Source organism: Salvelinus namaycush, chromosome 35, assembly GCF_016432855.1.
Source record: "Salvelinus namaycush isolate Seneca chromosome 35, SaNama_1.0, whole genome shotgun sequence".
Taxonomy (NCBI): Eukaryota; Metazoa; Chordata; class Actinopteri; order Salmoniformes; family Salmonidae; genus Salvelinus; species Salvelinus namaycush.
The window spans coordinates 12,774,146-12,788,919 of NC_052341.1; the positions used below are offsets into that span (position 1 = coordinate 12,774,146).

Below are 14,774 nucleotides of genomic sequence, written 5' to 3' on the forward strand. Positions count from 1 at the left end.
AGGGAGAGCTTTGTACGCATCTCAGTGTGTGGAGTAAAAGTGGTCTCAAATTTTTTTCCCCTCAGGTTGCACATTTAACATGCTGATGGATATTCGGTAAAACTGATTTAAGTTTCCCTGCATTGAAGTCACCGGCCACTAATAGCGCCGCCTCTGGATGAGCGTTTTCCTGTTTGCTTATGGCGGAATACAGCTCATTGAGTGAGAAAAACTTTGAGACTTCCTTAGATATCGTGCACCAGCTGTTGTCTACATAAATGCATAGGCCCCCGCCCCGTGTCTTACCAGAGGCTGCTGTTCTGTCTTGCCGATAGTGTATAACCCGCCAGCTGTTTGTTCTTAATGTTCGAGCCCTGAATGCTGATTGGCTGACAGCCGTGGTATATCAGGCCGTATACCACCTGTCTGACAAAACATTTATTTTTACTGCTGTAATTACGCTGGTAACCAGTTTATAATAGCAATAAGGCACCTCTGGGGTTTGTGATATACAGTATGTCCAATATACCATTGCTATGGGCTGTGTCCAGGCACTCCGTGGTGCGTCCTGCTTAAGAACAGTCCTTAGCCATGATATGGCCATATACCACACCTCCTCGGGCCTTATTGCTTAAATATACAATGATAATATAGCTATACCCATTTTAAGATAATATACACACCCAACCCCAGTTGTATGTGACTACTATTCTAATTATTTTCACTGAAAAGGAACTGACCCTGGTCTTTGTGATGACATCCTGTGGCCAGGGAATGATATTTGGTATCTCTTCTCTTCTTTCCACTCTTCTCTCTTCACTCGTCTCCTCTCCTCTTCTGCTCTCCTCTCCTTTTCTCTTCTCTTTATGACATGTCTCCTTATAATGCTGTTCACCACTGTAGAACCTCAAGTGGGAGGAGGAGCGTCCATTTTTGTTCATGAACATTTTCAATTATTTGTATTGTTGACCTCGCACTTGCATCTGATGACATTGATGTTGAATCTCTTTTCATAGAAATTCCCTCCTGTTCATTTTTTGGTTGATAAAAAAGTGTTATTGGATGCATCTATCGGCCACACGATTCTGACAGTGGTAGTGTCACGATCGTTGTTGGAATAAATGGACCAATGCGCAGCGTGCGTAGAGTTCCACATGTTTTAATAAATGAAACTCACCAAAAACGATACAGAACAAACGAAACGTGAAGTAAATGCAGTGTTCACAGGCACTTATACAAAAAAAAAAACAAGATCCCACAAACAACAGGTGGGAAAAAGGCTGCCTAAATATGATCCCCAATCAGAGACAACGATAGACAGCTGCCTCTGATTGGGAACCATACCAGGCCAACATAGAAATGCAAAAACTAGAGTACCCACCCTAGTCACACCCTGACCTAACCAAAATAGAGAATAAAAAGGATTTCTAAGGTCAGGGCGTGACAGGTAGTTTCATTAATATCTTTGCATCAACCTTGGATTTGATTATTCATGGAGATACAAATGTGTTTTCTATTGGGTGATTACAACATAAATGTATTTAAAAGTGAGAACCACTCACTAACATCTGACATTTGAAATACTTTATACTCCAGCTATCTGACCAGATCATCTGCCACCCTTATTGATAATATTTGAACAAATTCTTTAAATAATGTGGCTAATGCAGGTATGCTTTAAACTGACATTTCTGACCACTTTTAAAATGTCCACTTCTCACTGGTAGCTGGAAATTAACAGATGTGAATGATTAGTAGCATTCAATGTGGAATATGTAACAAAAGTCATTCAAATCAAATCAAATTGTATTTGTCACATGCACCGAATACAACAGGTGTAGGCCTTACAGTGAAATGCTTACTTACAAGCCCTTAACCAGCAATGCAATAATTGTGAGCGCTTTAAGATGTTGATTGAATATATTTAATGGGAAAATGTTTATAATCAGGCCGATGTGGAGTCTGCTTACCAGACTTTTCTCGTGTCTTTCAACTCTGTATTAAGTTGTATAAAACGTTTCTCTCAAATCCCTCTCCCCTGAATTCTGCAAATTACAAAGATTCTAAGAACAAATGTACTCACCTACTTCAGATATCCCCAAAAATATATTTTACTAACAAATTCCAAGAACCATTAAATAATATGAAGTCAACTTGGAAAATCATAAATCAGCTGTTGAATAAGAAAAAGTTATCTACAACTATTCCATCTCAATTCATTGTTGGAAATAAGACCTAGAGTGATCCTGGTGTTATTTCATGTGAATCAAATAACTTTTTTTGTGAATGTGGGTTCCTCTGCATCACGCACTCCTATCATCCATTACGCACAACTACCTTCCCTCGTCACGCGCATCAGCGATATTGGACTCACCTGGACTCACTAATCACCTGTTATTACCTCCCCTATATTTGTCAGTTCCCCAGCTGTTCCCCGCTGCTGCATTGATTGTCTTTTGTTTGTGTTATTTGTTTGCTGACGCTGTTCCTGTCTCGGTCCATGTCCGTTATTTATTTAATGTGTTACTCCCCATACCTGCTTCGTCTCTCCAGCGTCAACTCATGTGACAGAATGCAGCAGCCAACACACAAAGCATCAGGGAGTACTGGCATTCCGGTTGGTATGGTGGCATCGGCTCTGGGTCGCCACCGATGGAACCGGGGGTGCCTAGCCAGCTCGTCGGGCTTCCACACCCTAGCTGGCTCGAGAGGTTTCCTTGCCCCAGTTGGCTCGGATGGCGCCCATCCGACGTCGGGCCTCAGCCGGATCGTCAGTTCTTTTTCGCCCAACCCTCCCGGAGTTTTGTTGTATGTTTTTTGTTTTGTTGGTGACGTCGGGGTTGATTCCGCAGCCGATGGAACCGGGGGTGCCTAAGCCAGCCCATTAGGCTTTCACGCCCTGCCTGGCTCGAGAGGTTTCCTTGCCTCGGTTGGCTCGGCGACTTCCCATCCCACGTCACACTCCACCGGATCTTTTGGCTCCCTCTCTGCAGCAGAATCACCAGGCGTCTTTCCTCAGCCGGATCGTCGGGCTTCCATGCCTCAGCCGGCTCGCCAGGCTCTCACGCTCCTGCCAGTTCGTTGGGCTCCCACACCCCAAACGGCTTGCCCAGCGCCCATGTCTCCGCCGGTCCACCCAGGTGGGCGCCACAGGGGGGGGTACTGTCACGTCTGCTCCCGCTCTCCCCCCCTGGCGCTTGAGGATGCCAGGCTGCCCTGCATCACGCACACCTGCCTTCCCTCGTCACGCGCATCAGCGATATTGGACTCACCTGGACTCACTCATCACCTGTTATTACCTCCCCTATATTTGTCAGTTCCCCAGCTGTTCCCCGCTGCTGCATTGATTGTCTTTTGTTTGTGTTATTTGTTTGCTGACGCTGTTCCTGTCTCGGTCCATGTCCGTTATTTATTTAATGTTATACTCCCCATACCTGCTTCGTCTCTCCAGCGTCAACTCATGTGACACTGTCAAATAACATTTTGAAAACTGATGGAAATCCCTTGAAGTACATTAAGGGATATTTCCCTTCTCTGCTTCAGTTTGATCCTCCTGATGTAATGGAGGTGATGGAGGTAACTGGTAACTTCAAGATATCAGCAGCAGGTCATGATGAGATTGGTGCCTCTTTGGTGAAATCAGTGTCTTCCTCGATCACTAAGTGTCTTCCTCGATCACTAAGCCTCTAACGTATATCTTCACCAAATCTATGGAAGCTGGTATTGTTTCTAAAGATTAAAAAATTGCCAAAGTTATCCCTCACTATAAATCTGGGGATCCAAGATCATTTACAAATTATCTGTACTATGTTTTTCTGAAATCCGGGAAAAATTGGTGTATAATTTAAATCAGCACTGTATTCTATATGAACACCAATATTGTTTTCGTAAAAACTACTCCACAGATATGGCTTTTTGCAACTTGTAGATAAAATATTGACAGCCCTTAAAAACAATGAATACACTCTTGGCATCTTTTTAGATTTAACCAGAGCGTTTGACACGGTTGACCATGAAATATTACTTTCTAAACTGCATTAATACAGTTTTCATGATTATACATATAATTGGTTATATAGTTCATGATAGAGAAGAATTTGTTCATGAGAACAATTTTGTTCATGATAGAGAACAATTTATCTTTATTTGTTTTCATCTGTATTGTTTATCACTTTTTTTCTTTGGTGCAAATAAATTAAACCTTAAACCTAAACCTTCTCTTCTTTTCTCTCTTCTATCTGCTTATTTTCTCTCCTATACTCTTCTTTCCTCTCTGCTTCTCTCCTCTTCTGTCCTGTCCTATCCTCTTCTCTCCTCTGCTCTCCTCTCTTCTGTGTGCAGTGAGCTGGGAGACAACATGCAGCTCCACAGTATACCTGCCAATGCCTTTCAAGGGATCACAGAGGAGAGTGTGTACATGTGAGTATGAGTCCAATACTATTACTTATTTGGAGCCATACTCCAAACAGCCATACTATAGGATATCCAATTTTCGTGAGCAAATGAATACATTTCTTAGATTTCATTTTGTCTCACCACATGTTTAGATCAGTGATAAGAAAATGATCTCATCTGGGTGTTTAATGTAAGAATTGTTTCACTGCTGATTTCATTAAATCTCATCTAATTGATTGCGGTATCCATGATAATTTTCATCAAATCCAGGGTGTAGGACAGCACTTGTGAATTACGTTTTTCAATCCATTTCTGCTGTATGTAAGCAATTGTAAATCGGTCAAACTGATAATAACAACCAATTTAAATGAAATGTGTGAAAAAGTGTTTCTTTCAGGAAAATTATAAAAAATGGATTCAAGGAAATCAAGTCGCACGCTTTCAACGGAACAAAGCTGGATAAACTGTACGTATTCCCCTCAAACAATTCCCCTTTTCTTCCGCTTCCTGCTTAGTTCTTACAATGAAGTGCCTGAACACACGTGCAAGCACTCACACATCTAAACAGGAGCTGCTCTTGTGATTTTTGCTAAGCCTTTGTTGCTGTTATTTCAGAGATGTGTCAAAGGCTTGGTTAATCAAAGAAACTCGATGTACCAGTAAAATAACGTCTTGGAAGACACAACATTGAGTGGGTGCCATGTTGTTTACTTTACCCTGTGCCACACTGTGGCGGCGGGATGCAACATCTTGATCTCGCCAGAATCGCTTTCAATGAGTCTAAACATTCATTTACTGAACACAAATAGAAACGCAACATGCAACAATTTTGAAGATTTTACCGAGTTACAGTTCATAGAAGGAAAACGGTCAATTTAAATAAACAAATTAGGCCCTAATCTATGGATTTCGGTCATCAGCCCACCCACTTGGGAGCCAGGTCCACCCACTGGGAGCCAGGTCCACCCACTGGGAGCCAGGTCCACCCACTTGGGAGCCAGCCCTGGCACTTCCTTTGCGTGCATAGAATGGTCTTACCATCCTATCCACAAATTATTTATTCATAGTAATACACAGGGACTAGTCTCTAAATTACATTATCTGAAAATTAGTCATAAACCAATCCCTACCCATGCATCGTGGAAGAAAGACCTCTCTGTGTGTAGTACTGTGACTAATTGGACAAGAGTTTTGTCCAACATATAATTTTCCTCAAGAAATGTTCACCATCTATTTTATTGTTAATTGATGACATGACTTTAGACCTATCTGTCAAACAGCAACGTATTTGGTTGGCTGGGTTAACAGCAGCCAAACAGATGATAGCCTCACATTGGCAGGCTCCTCATTCTTTAAGCAGACAGCAGTGGCTGTTATCATTCATGGACATTATAAACATGGAAATATCTGTAGGAAGCATGCATGGGGTGAGTGAAAGAAACATATTTTCTCTTTCATCAACTTATGACTCTGTAAAGATACTGCTATTGTAAACCACTAATCTAACTTTGGGTTGAGGAAATCCTGTGGGGTGGGGGGTAGGATGGGAACTGTTTGTCTTGTCACTTGTTTCCTTGTCCATGTGTACCTGTTTTGTGTACCTAATTGAAAATAATAAAAACATGTGATCACAAATAAATTTGTCTAAACAAACAAAGCTTAGTTAGTAGAGCTGAAGATCTGTTGGGCATCCATAGAAAAACTACTAGGTTTTAGAGAAGAGAAAACAAAAGGGTCAAACATCAGAATACAAAAGCAATTTTGCGGCTGCCGGTGGACTCTGTCTCTCCAGCTGCCCGTGTTACGCATGTGGTTCTCGGGGTAGCGCTCGGGGTTAGGTTTGGGCCGCGGAGCTCCAACCGCCGCCCTGAACCGAATTGAGAAGGTGAGCCCGGGCGACCGGCCACACACATTTATTGCAAGTATATAACTTCCATTGTGACAAACATGATTTAATACTATGTGTATGCTGTGATGGTTTTCTCATGTAGGATTCTGAAAGACAACAGGTATCTGAGGAACATTCATGAAGATGCCTTTGAGGGAGCGTCAGGGCCAACTGTGCTGTAAGTGAATACTTCCTTAGAGAACTCTTATGTAACATTCACCTTCAATACAGTCCATTCCTATAATATAATCATCCCACTGGGCACAGATGTCAATTCAACATCTATTCCACGTTGGTTCCACATCATTTCATTGAAATTACGTGGCCACGTAATTTCACTAAATCTGACTACTGAGACATGTTATCATAGAGACCTTGTGGTTTATGGTGTGTTATACAACGGGTGGGTCTAATCCTGACTGCTGATTGGGGAGGTTTCTTCATTATTATTCATTAAAAAGTTCAATAAAACAAGTTTGATGCTTGTTGACACAGGCATGCTGTAATCTATACTGAACAAAAATATAAACGCAACATGTAAAATGTTCATGTTTCATGAAATAAAAGATCCCAGAAAAGGCCAATCTGCAGGTCGCAAAATTGCGCTGGAAGAAATGGCAGCAGTTTTACGGTCTCCTAACCAATTGTGCTATTATGTGGTTTTTTGTAACTTATTTTTTACATAATGTTTCTGCAACCGTATCTTACTGCAGAAAAGAGCTTCTGATATCAGGACAGCGATCACTCACCTCGGATTAGACAAAGATTTTTTTCTTCAACAAGCAAGACACACAAGACATTCTCCAAATACCCGACAGGGCCAACATCCCCGTTATTTGCAAGAGGAAGCGACGCAGGTACAGAAGACAAAGAGCCGGATGCCTGGTCAGGACCCGGAAAAGGCGAGTGGGAAAGCTTCCGTTACCGTCAATACTACTCGCCAACGTGCAATCATTAGACAATAAACTAGACGAGGTACGATCACGAATATCCTACCAACGGGACATCAAAAACTGTAATATCCTATGTATCACGGAGTCGTGGCTGAATGACGACATGCATATTCAGCTAGCGGGATATACACCGCACCGGCAAGATAGAACAGCACACCTGTTGTTTACGAAGCATGTGACAAATAAAAATGTATTTTATTTGTGTGTCCAGTGGGATTCTTCCTGACACACTGATGTCTGTGCATATTTGTAAACAACAGCTGGTGCACAAAATCTAAGGAAGTCTCTAGATTTTGCTCCCCTGAAGTAGAGTATATTGTGATTGCAGGCCACACTACTTGTCTAGAGAGTTTATCTATACTTTCCGTGGCTGTTTATTTACCACCATAGACAGACGCTGGCATTAAGCCTACACTCAGTCAGCTGTATAAGGAAATAAGTAAACAGGAAACCACTCACCCAGAGGCGGCGCTCCTAGTGGCCGGAGACTTTAATGCAGGGAAACTTAAATCAGTTCTACCAAATTTCTATCAACATGTTAAATGTGCAACCAGAGGAAAACAATTATAGATCACCTGTACTCCACACACAGAGATGCACACGTACAAAACTCTCCCTCGCCCTCCATTTGGTAAATCTGACCACAACTCTATCCTCCTGATTCCTGCTTACAAGCTAAAATTAAAGCAGGAAGCACCAGTGACTCGGTCTATAAAAAAGTGGTCAGATGAAGCAGATGCTAAACTACAGGACTGTTTTTCTATCACAGACTGGAACATGTTCCGGGATTCTTCCGATGGCATTGAGGAGTACACCACATCAGTCACTGGCTTTATCAATAAGTGCATCGAGGACGTCGTCCCCACAGTGACTGTACGTACATACCCCAACCAGAAGCCATGGATTACAGGAAACATTCGCACTGAGCTAAAGGGTAGAGCTGCCTCTCAAGGTGCGGGACTCTAACCCGGAAGCTTACAAGAAATCCTGCTATGCCCTGCGACGAACCATCAAACAGGCAAAGCATCAATACAGGGCTAAGATTGAATCATACTACACCGGCTCCGACGCTCGTCTTACGTGGCAGGGCTTGCAAACTATTACAGACTACAAAGGGAAGCACAGCCGCGAGCTGCCCAGTGACACGAGCCTACCAGATGAGCTAAATCACTTATATGCTCGCTTCGAGGCAAGCAAAACTGAGGCATGCATGAGAGCATCAGCTGTTCCGGACGACTGCGTGATCACGCTCTCCGTAGCCGACGTGAGTAAGACATTTAAACAGGTCAACATACACAAGGCTGCGGGGCCAGACGGATTACCAGGACGTGTGCTCCGGGCATGTACTGACCAACTGGCAGGTGTCTTCACTGACATTTTCAATATGTCCTTGATTGAGTCTGTAATACCAACATGTTTCAAGCAGACCCCCATAGTCCCTGTGCCCAAGAACACAAAGGCAACCTGTCTAAATGACTACAGACATGTAGCACTCATGTCCGTAGCTATGAAGTGCTTTGAGAGGTTGGGAATGGCTCACATCAACACCATTATCACAGAAACCCTAGACCCACTCCATATTGCATACCGCCCAAACAGATCCGCAGATGATGCAATCTCTATTGCACTCCACACTACCCTTTCCCACCTGGTCAAAAGGAATACCTATGTGGGAATGCTATTCATTTACTACAGCTCGGCGTTCAACACCATAGTACCCTCAAAGCTCATCACTAAGCTAAGGATCCTGGGACTAAACACCTCCCTCTGCAACTGGACCCTGGACTTCCTGACGGGCCGCCCCCAGGTGGTGAGGGTAGGTAGCAACACATATGCCATGCTGATCCTCAACACTGGAGCTCCCCAGGGGTGCGTGCTCAGTCCCCTCCTGTACTCCCTGTTCACCCACAACTGCATGGCCAGGCACGACTCCAACACCATCATTAAGTTTGCAGACGACACAACAGTGGTAGGCCTGATCACCGACAATGACGAGACAGCCTATAGGGAGGAGACCTGGCCGGGTGGTGCCAGAATAACAACCTATCCCTCAACGTAACCAAGACTAAAGGAGATGATTGTGGACTACAGGAAAAGGAGGACCCAGCACACCCCCATTCTCATCGACAGGGCTGTAGTGGAGCAGGTTGAGAGCTTAAAGTTCCTTGGTGTCCACATCAACAACAAACTAGAATGGTCCAAACACACCAAGACAGTCGTGAAGAGGGCACGACAAAGCCTATTCCCCCTCAGGAAACTAAAAAGATTTGGCATGGGTCCTGAGATCTTCAAAAGGTTTTACAGCTGCAACATCGAGAGCATCCTGACTGGTTGCATCACTGCCTGGTACGGCAATTGCTCGGCCTCTGACCGCAAGGCACTACAGAGGGTAGTGCATACGGCCCAGTACATCACTGGGGCTAAGCTGCTTGCCATCCAGGACCTCTACACCAGGCGGTGTCAGAGGAAGGCCCTAAAAATTGTCAAAGATGTGATGTGTGGGAGGGGTTGAGAAAGGAAGAGAGCAGAAGATAATTTTCCATTGTTCGCTGTAACTATGGACAAAAGTTATATTGTAACAGGTAGGAAAAAATGTTTCAACATTTGACTTAGGTGTTTCCTGTATCTTGTTGTGTGTGTTGCCCAGTGATGTCTCCTCCACAGCTCTCGACACACTCCCCCGTCGAGGCTTGGAACATTTAAAAGTCCTGATTGCCCGTTCTACCCCGTACCTGAAGACTCTACCTCCTCTAGAAAGCCTCCTAGAGCTGGAGGTGGCAGAGATCACTTACCCCAGCCATTGCTGTGCCTTCCACACCTGGCGACGCAAAGACAAGTAGGTACACATGCATAAATATTTCTAAAACTAAAAGCATTGTATTTGGGACAAATCATTCACTAAAGCCTAAACCTCAACTAAATATTGTAATAAATCATGTGAAAATTTAGCAAGTTGGGGTGACCAAACTGCTTGGAGTGTAAACTGTCATGGTCAAAACATGTTGATACACCAGTAGCTAAAATGGGGAGAAAGTGGAGGATGGATTGAGTTCATCACTACCAGTTATTGTAAGAAGTGTTGACATGCTGAATGCACCGAGGTGTCTGTCAAAACTACTAGCACACAGCTCAGACACCCATGCATACCCCACAAGACATGCCACCAAAGGTCTCTTCACAATCCCCAAGTCAAGAACAGACTATGGGAGGTGCACAGTACTACATAGAGCCATGGTTACATGGAACTCTTTTCAACATCAGCTAACTGATGCAAGCAGTTGAATCAGATTTTTTAAAACATTTAAAAAAACACCTTATGGAACAGTGGGGACTGAAGAGACACACACAGGCACAGACACACATACACATGATAAGACAGGTACGTACACATGGATGTAGTATTGTAATTACAGTGAAGTCGGAAGTTTACGTACACCTTAGCCAAATACATTTAAACTCAGTTTTTCACAATTCCTGACATTTAATCCTAGTAAACATTCCCTGTCTTAGGTCAGTTAGGGTCACCACTTTTTTTTAAGAATGTGAAATGTCAGAATAATAGTAGAAAGAATGATTTATTTCAGCTTTTATTTATTTCGTCACATTCCCAGTGGGTCAGAAGTTTACATACACTCAATTAGTATTTGGTAGCATTGCCTTTAAATTTTTTAACTTGGGTAAAACGTTTTGGGTAGCCTTCCACAAGCTTCCCACAATAAGTTGGGTGAATTTTGGCCCATTCCTCCTGACAGAGCTGGTGTAACTGAATCAGGTTTGTAGGCCTCCTTGCTCGCACACGCTTTTTCAGTTCTGCCAACAAATTTTCTATAGGATTGAGGTCAGGGCTTTGTGATGGCCACTCCAATACCTTCACTTTGTTGTCCTTAAGCCATTTTGCCACAACTTTGGAAGTATGCTTGGGGTCATTGTCCATTTGGAAGACCCATTTGCGACCAAGCTTCAATTTCCTGACTGATGTCTTGAGATGTTGCTTCAATATATCCACATAACTTTCCCCCTCATGATGCCATCTATTTTGTGAAGTGCACCAGTCCCTCATGCAGCAAAGCACCCCCACAACATGATGCTGCCACCCCTGTGCTTCACGGTTGGGATGGTGTTCTTCGGCTTGCAAGCCTCCCCCTTTTTCCTCCAAACATAACGATGGTCATTATGGCTAAACAGTTCTATTTTTGTTTCATCAGACCAGAGGACATTTCTCCAAAAAGTACGATCTTTGCCCCCATGTGCAGTTGCAAACCGTAGTCTGGCTTTTTTATGGCGGTTTTGGAGCAGTGGCTTCTTCCTTTCTGAGCGGTATAGATATAGATACTTTTGTACCCGTTTCCTCCAGCATCTTCACAAGGTCCTTTGCTGTTGTTCTAGGATTGATTTGCACTTTTCGCACCAAAGTATGTTCATCTCTAGGAGACAGAAGGCATCTCCTACCTGAGCGGTATGACGGCTGCGTGGTCCCATGGTGTTTATACTTGTGTACTATTGTTTGTACAGATGAACGTGGTACCTTCAGGCGTTTGGAAATTGCTCCCAAGGATGAACCAGACTTGTGGAGGTCTACATTTTCTTTCTGAGGTCTTGGCTGATTTCTTTTGATTTTCCCATGATGTCAAGGAAAGAGGCACTGAGTTTGAAGGTTGGCCTTGAAATACATCCACAGGTACACCTCCAATTGACTCAAATTATGTCAATTAGCCTATCAGAAGCTTCTAAAGCCATGACATAATTTTCTGGAATTTTCCAAGTTGTAAAGGCACAGTCAACTTAGTGTATGTAAACTTCTGACCCACTGGAATTGTGAAACAGTGAATGATAACCGAAATAATCTGTCTGTTAACAATTGTTGGAAAAAGTACCTGTGTCATGCACAAAGTAGATGTCCTAAACGACTTACCAAAACTATAGTTTGTTAACAAGAAATGTGTGGAGTGGTTGAAAAACGAGTTTTAATGACTCCAACGTAAGTGTATGTAAACTTCCGATTTCAACTGTATGTGATAGTGGAGTAGTGGCCTGAGGGAACACAATAAATGTATTGGGTAAAGTGTTAGGAAATGTAATGTCATGTAATATTTTAAATTGTATATAGCTGCCTTATTAATGTTGCTGGACCACGGCAGCAGCTAATGCGGATCCTTAATAAATACAAATACACATAGGTGCTCATCACAGGTACACACAAAGGTTGACACTCAAGGGTCTACTCTAACCTTTTCTCTTTATCCATCCAAAGGGAAAAAGTTGTCCATGCACTCTCTCCGAACCTCAGAAGGCTGTGCGATGACGATGATGAAATCATGTAAGACAATATTTCCACTATGTATCAGGGGAAAGTTCTGTCATCAGGCTTTCGAAATGTTTTTCCCTTAATTGCCCATTTTCTTTTTGGGGGGGCGGTCTCTACCTCTACACCTAACGTTGAGCAAATCCATGTTGTCTTCCCCTTTTCTACAGGGACCACTCAGCAGACATTGTGACAGACCTGTACGACATCAACCTCCAATACCCAGACCTGCAGCTGAGCCTGTGTCCTGGACCCTTCCAGTGTACCCCGGAGTCCGACGCTTTCAACCCCTGTGAGGACCTGCTGGGGTACTCCTTCCTCCGCTCAGTCACCTGGCTCATCACTGTATTTGCTGTGGCCGGGAACATGGCCGTGCTGGTCGTACTGATCATCAGGTGAAGGGAGAGAAAGAGATTTAGGATTAACTAGAGTGGTCAATGTCATAGACTTGCATGTCTCTGGACAAGTGTGCTGATAATGCCAACCATCTTTGTCAGGGATAGATTCCAAAACAATTGAATTGGAATGAATGGATAGTAATCGATTTAATTCTATAGGAAAGAATGTGCTCAACTCTTATCGTCTTGCTTAAACTGACAGTGTGTGGTCTACTAAGAAATGTTGCTTGAATAAGAAAAATATAATTAAAACAATGCTTTAATTGCAACTTATATTCAAGTAATTGAATATCTTTTTTACATTTTTGATCATTCTGCTCACCAGCCACCAGAAGCTCAATGTCTCTCGGTTCCTGATCTGTAACCTGGCCTTCGCAGACCTCTGCATGGGGATCTACCTCCTCCTCATTGCAGCCATGGACTACCACTCACGCAAGGTACGTAGCCCAAAGGCTTAGAGAGGTATATCAGAAGGTCACTGGTTCAAGTCTCAAGTTGGGCTATGAAAAGGTGGGGACTGAACTGGCTTCTGTAGGGCTGCTCTTTTCAGTTCAGTACATTACTGCAAACGACCTACCAATGAACCCTTGAGCAAGGCACGACTTAACCCCTAAACTTCTCCAGGGGGGCTGCACTGCGACTGACCCTGTAATGCTTGCTTTCCAATGTTTTTATTTCTGTAATGACCCTTTCCTATTTGGACACTAAAGTTGTATTGTATTTTATTGTAGGAGTTCTAGTCTATATCCAATAATAAAGTTGCATTTTATTGTAGAAGTTCTAGTCCATATCCAATAATAAAGTTGTATTGTAGGAGTTCTAGTCCATATCTAATAATAAAGTTGTATTGTAGGAGTTCTAATCCATTTCCAATAATAAAGTTGTATTGTAGGAGTTCTAGTCCATATCCAATAATAAAGTTGTATTGTAGGAGTTCTAGTCCATATCCAATAATAAAGTTGTATTGTTGGAGTTCTAATCCATATCCAATAATAAAGTTGTATTGTAGGAATTCTAGTCCATATCCAATAATAAAGTTGTATTGTATTGTAGGAACTCTAATCCATATCTAATAATAAAGTTGCATTTTATTGTAGGAATTCTAATCCATATCCAATAATAAAGTTGCATTGTAGGAGTTCTAGTCCATATCCAATAATAAAGTTGCATTGTAGGAGTTCTAGTCCATATCTAATAAAAGTTGTGTTGTAGGAGTTCTAGTCCATATCCAATAATAAAGTTGTATTGTTGGAGTTCTAATCCATATCCAATAATAAAGTTGTATTGTAGGAATTCTAGTCCATATCCAATAATAAAGTTGTATTGTATTGTAGGAACTCTAATCCATATCTAATAATAAAGTTGCATTTTATTGTAGGAATTCTAATCCATATCCAATAATAAAGTTGCATTGTAGGAGTTCTAGTCCATATCCAATAATAAAGTTGCATTGTAGGAGTTGTAGTCCATATCCAATAATAAAGTTGTGTTGTAGGAGTTCTAGTCCATATCTAATAATAAAGTTGTATTGTAGGAGTTCTAGTCCATATCCAATAATAAAGTTGTATTGTAGGAGTTCTAGTCCATATCCAATAATAAAGTTGTATTGTAGGAGTTCTAGTCCATATCCAATAATAAAGTTGTATTGTAGGAGTTCTAGTCCATATCCAATAATAAAGTTGTATTGTTTGTAGGAGTTCTAATCCATATCCAATAATAAAGTTGTGTTGTAGGAGTTCTAGTCCATATCCAATAATAGTTGTATTTTATTGTAGGAGTTCTAGTCCATATCCAATAATAAAGTTGTATTGTAAGAGTTCTAGTCCATATCCAATAATAAAGTTGTATTTTATTGTAAG

At 42.2% G+C, this 14,774-nt stretch overlaps 1 protein-coding gene across 1 annotated transcript in view; it reads left to right on the forward strand.

Moving 5' to 3' along the window:
- The window catches only part of LOC120029402 (lutropin-choriogonadotropic hormone receptor-like), a 52,978-nt gene that overhangs the window by 15,480 nt on the left and 22,724 nt on the right, over nt 1-14,774 (forward strand). The window contains exons 6-11 of the mRNA XM_038974623.1: nt 4,321-4,398; nt 4,772-4,840; nt 6,366-6,440; nt 9,863-10,051; nt 12,679-12,912; nt 13,241-13,352. Coding sequence (XP_038830551.1) covers nt 4,321-4,398; nt 4,772-4,840; nt 6,366-6,440; nt 9,863-10,051; nt 12,679-12,912; nt 13,241-13,352 — 757 coding nt within the window. The remainder of the gene's footprint in view (nt 1-4,320; nt 4,399-4,771; nt 4,841-6,365; nt 6,441-9,862; nt 10,052-12,678; nt 12,913-13,240; nt 13,353-14,774) is intronic.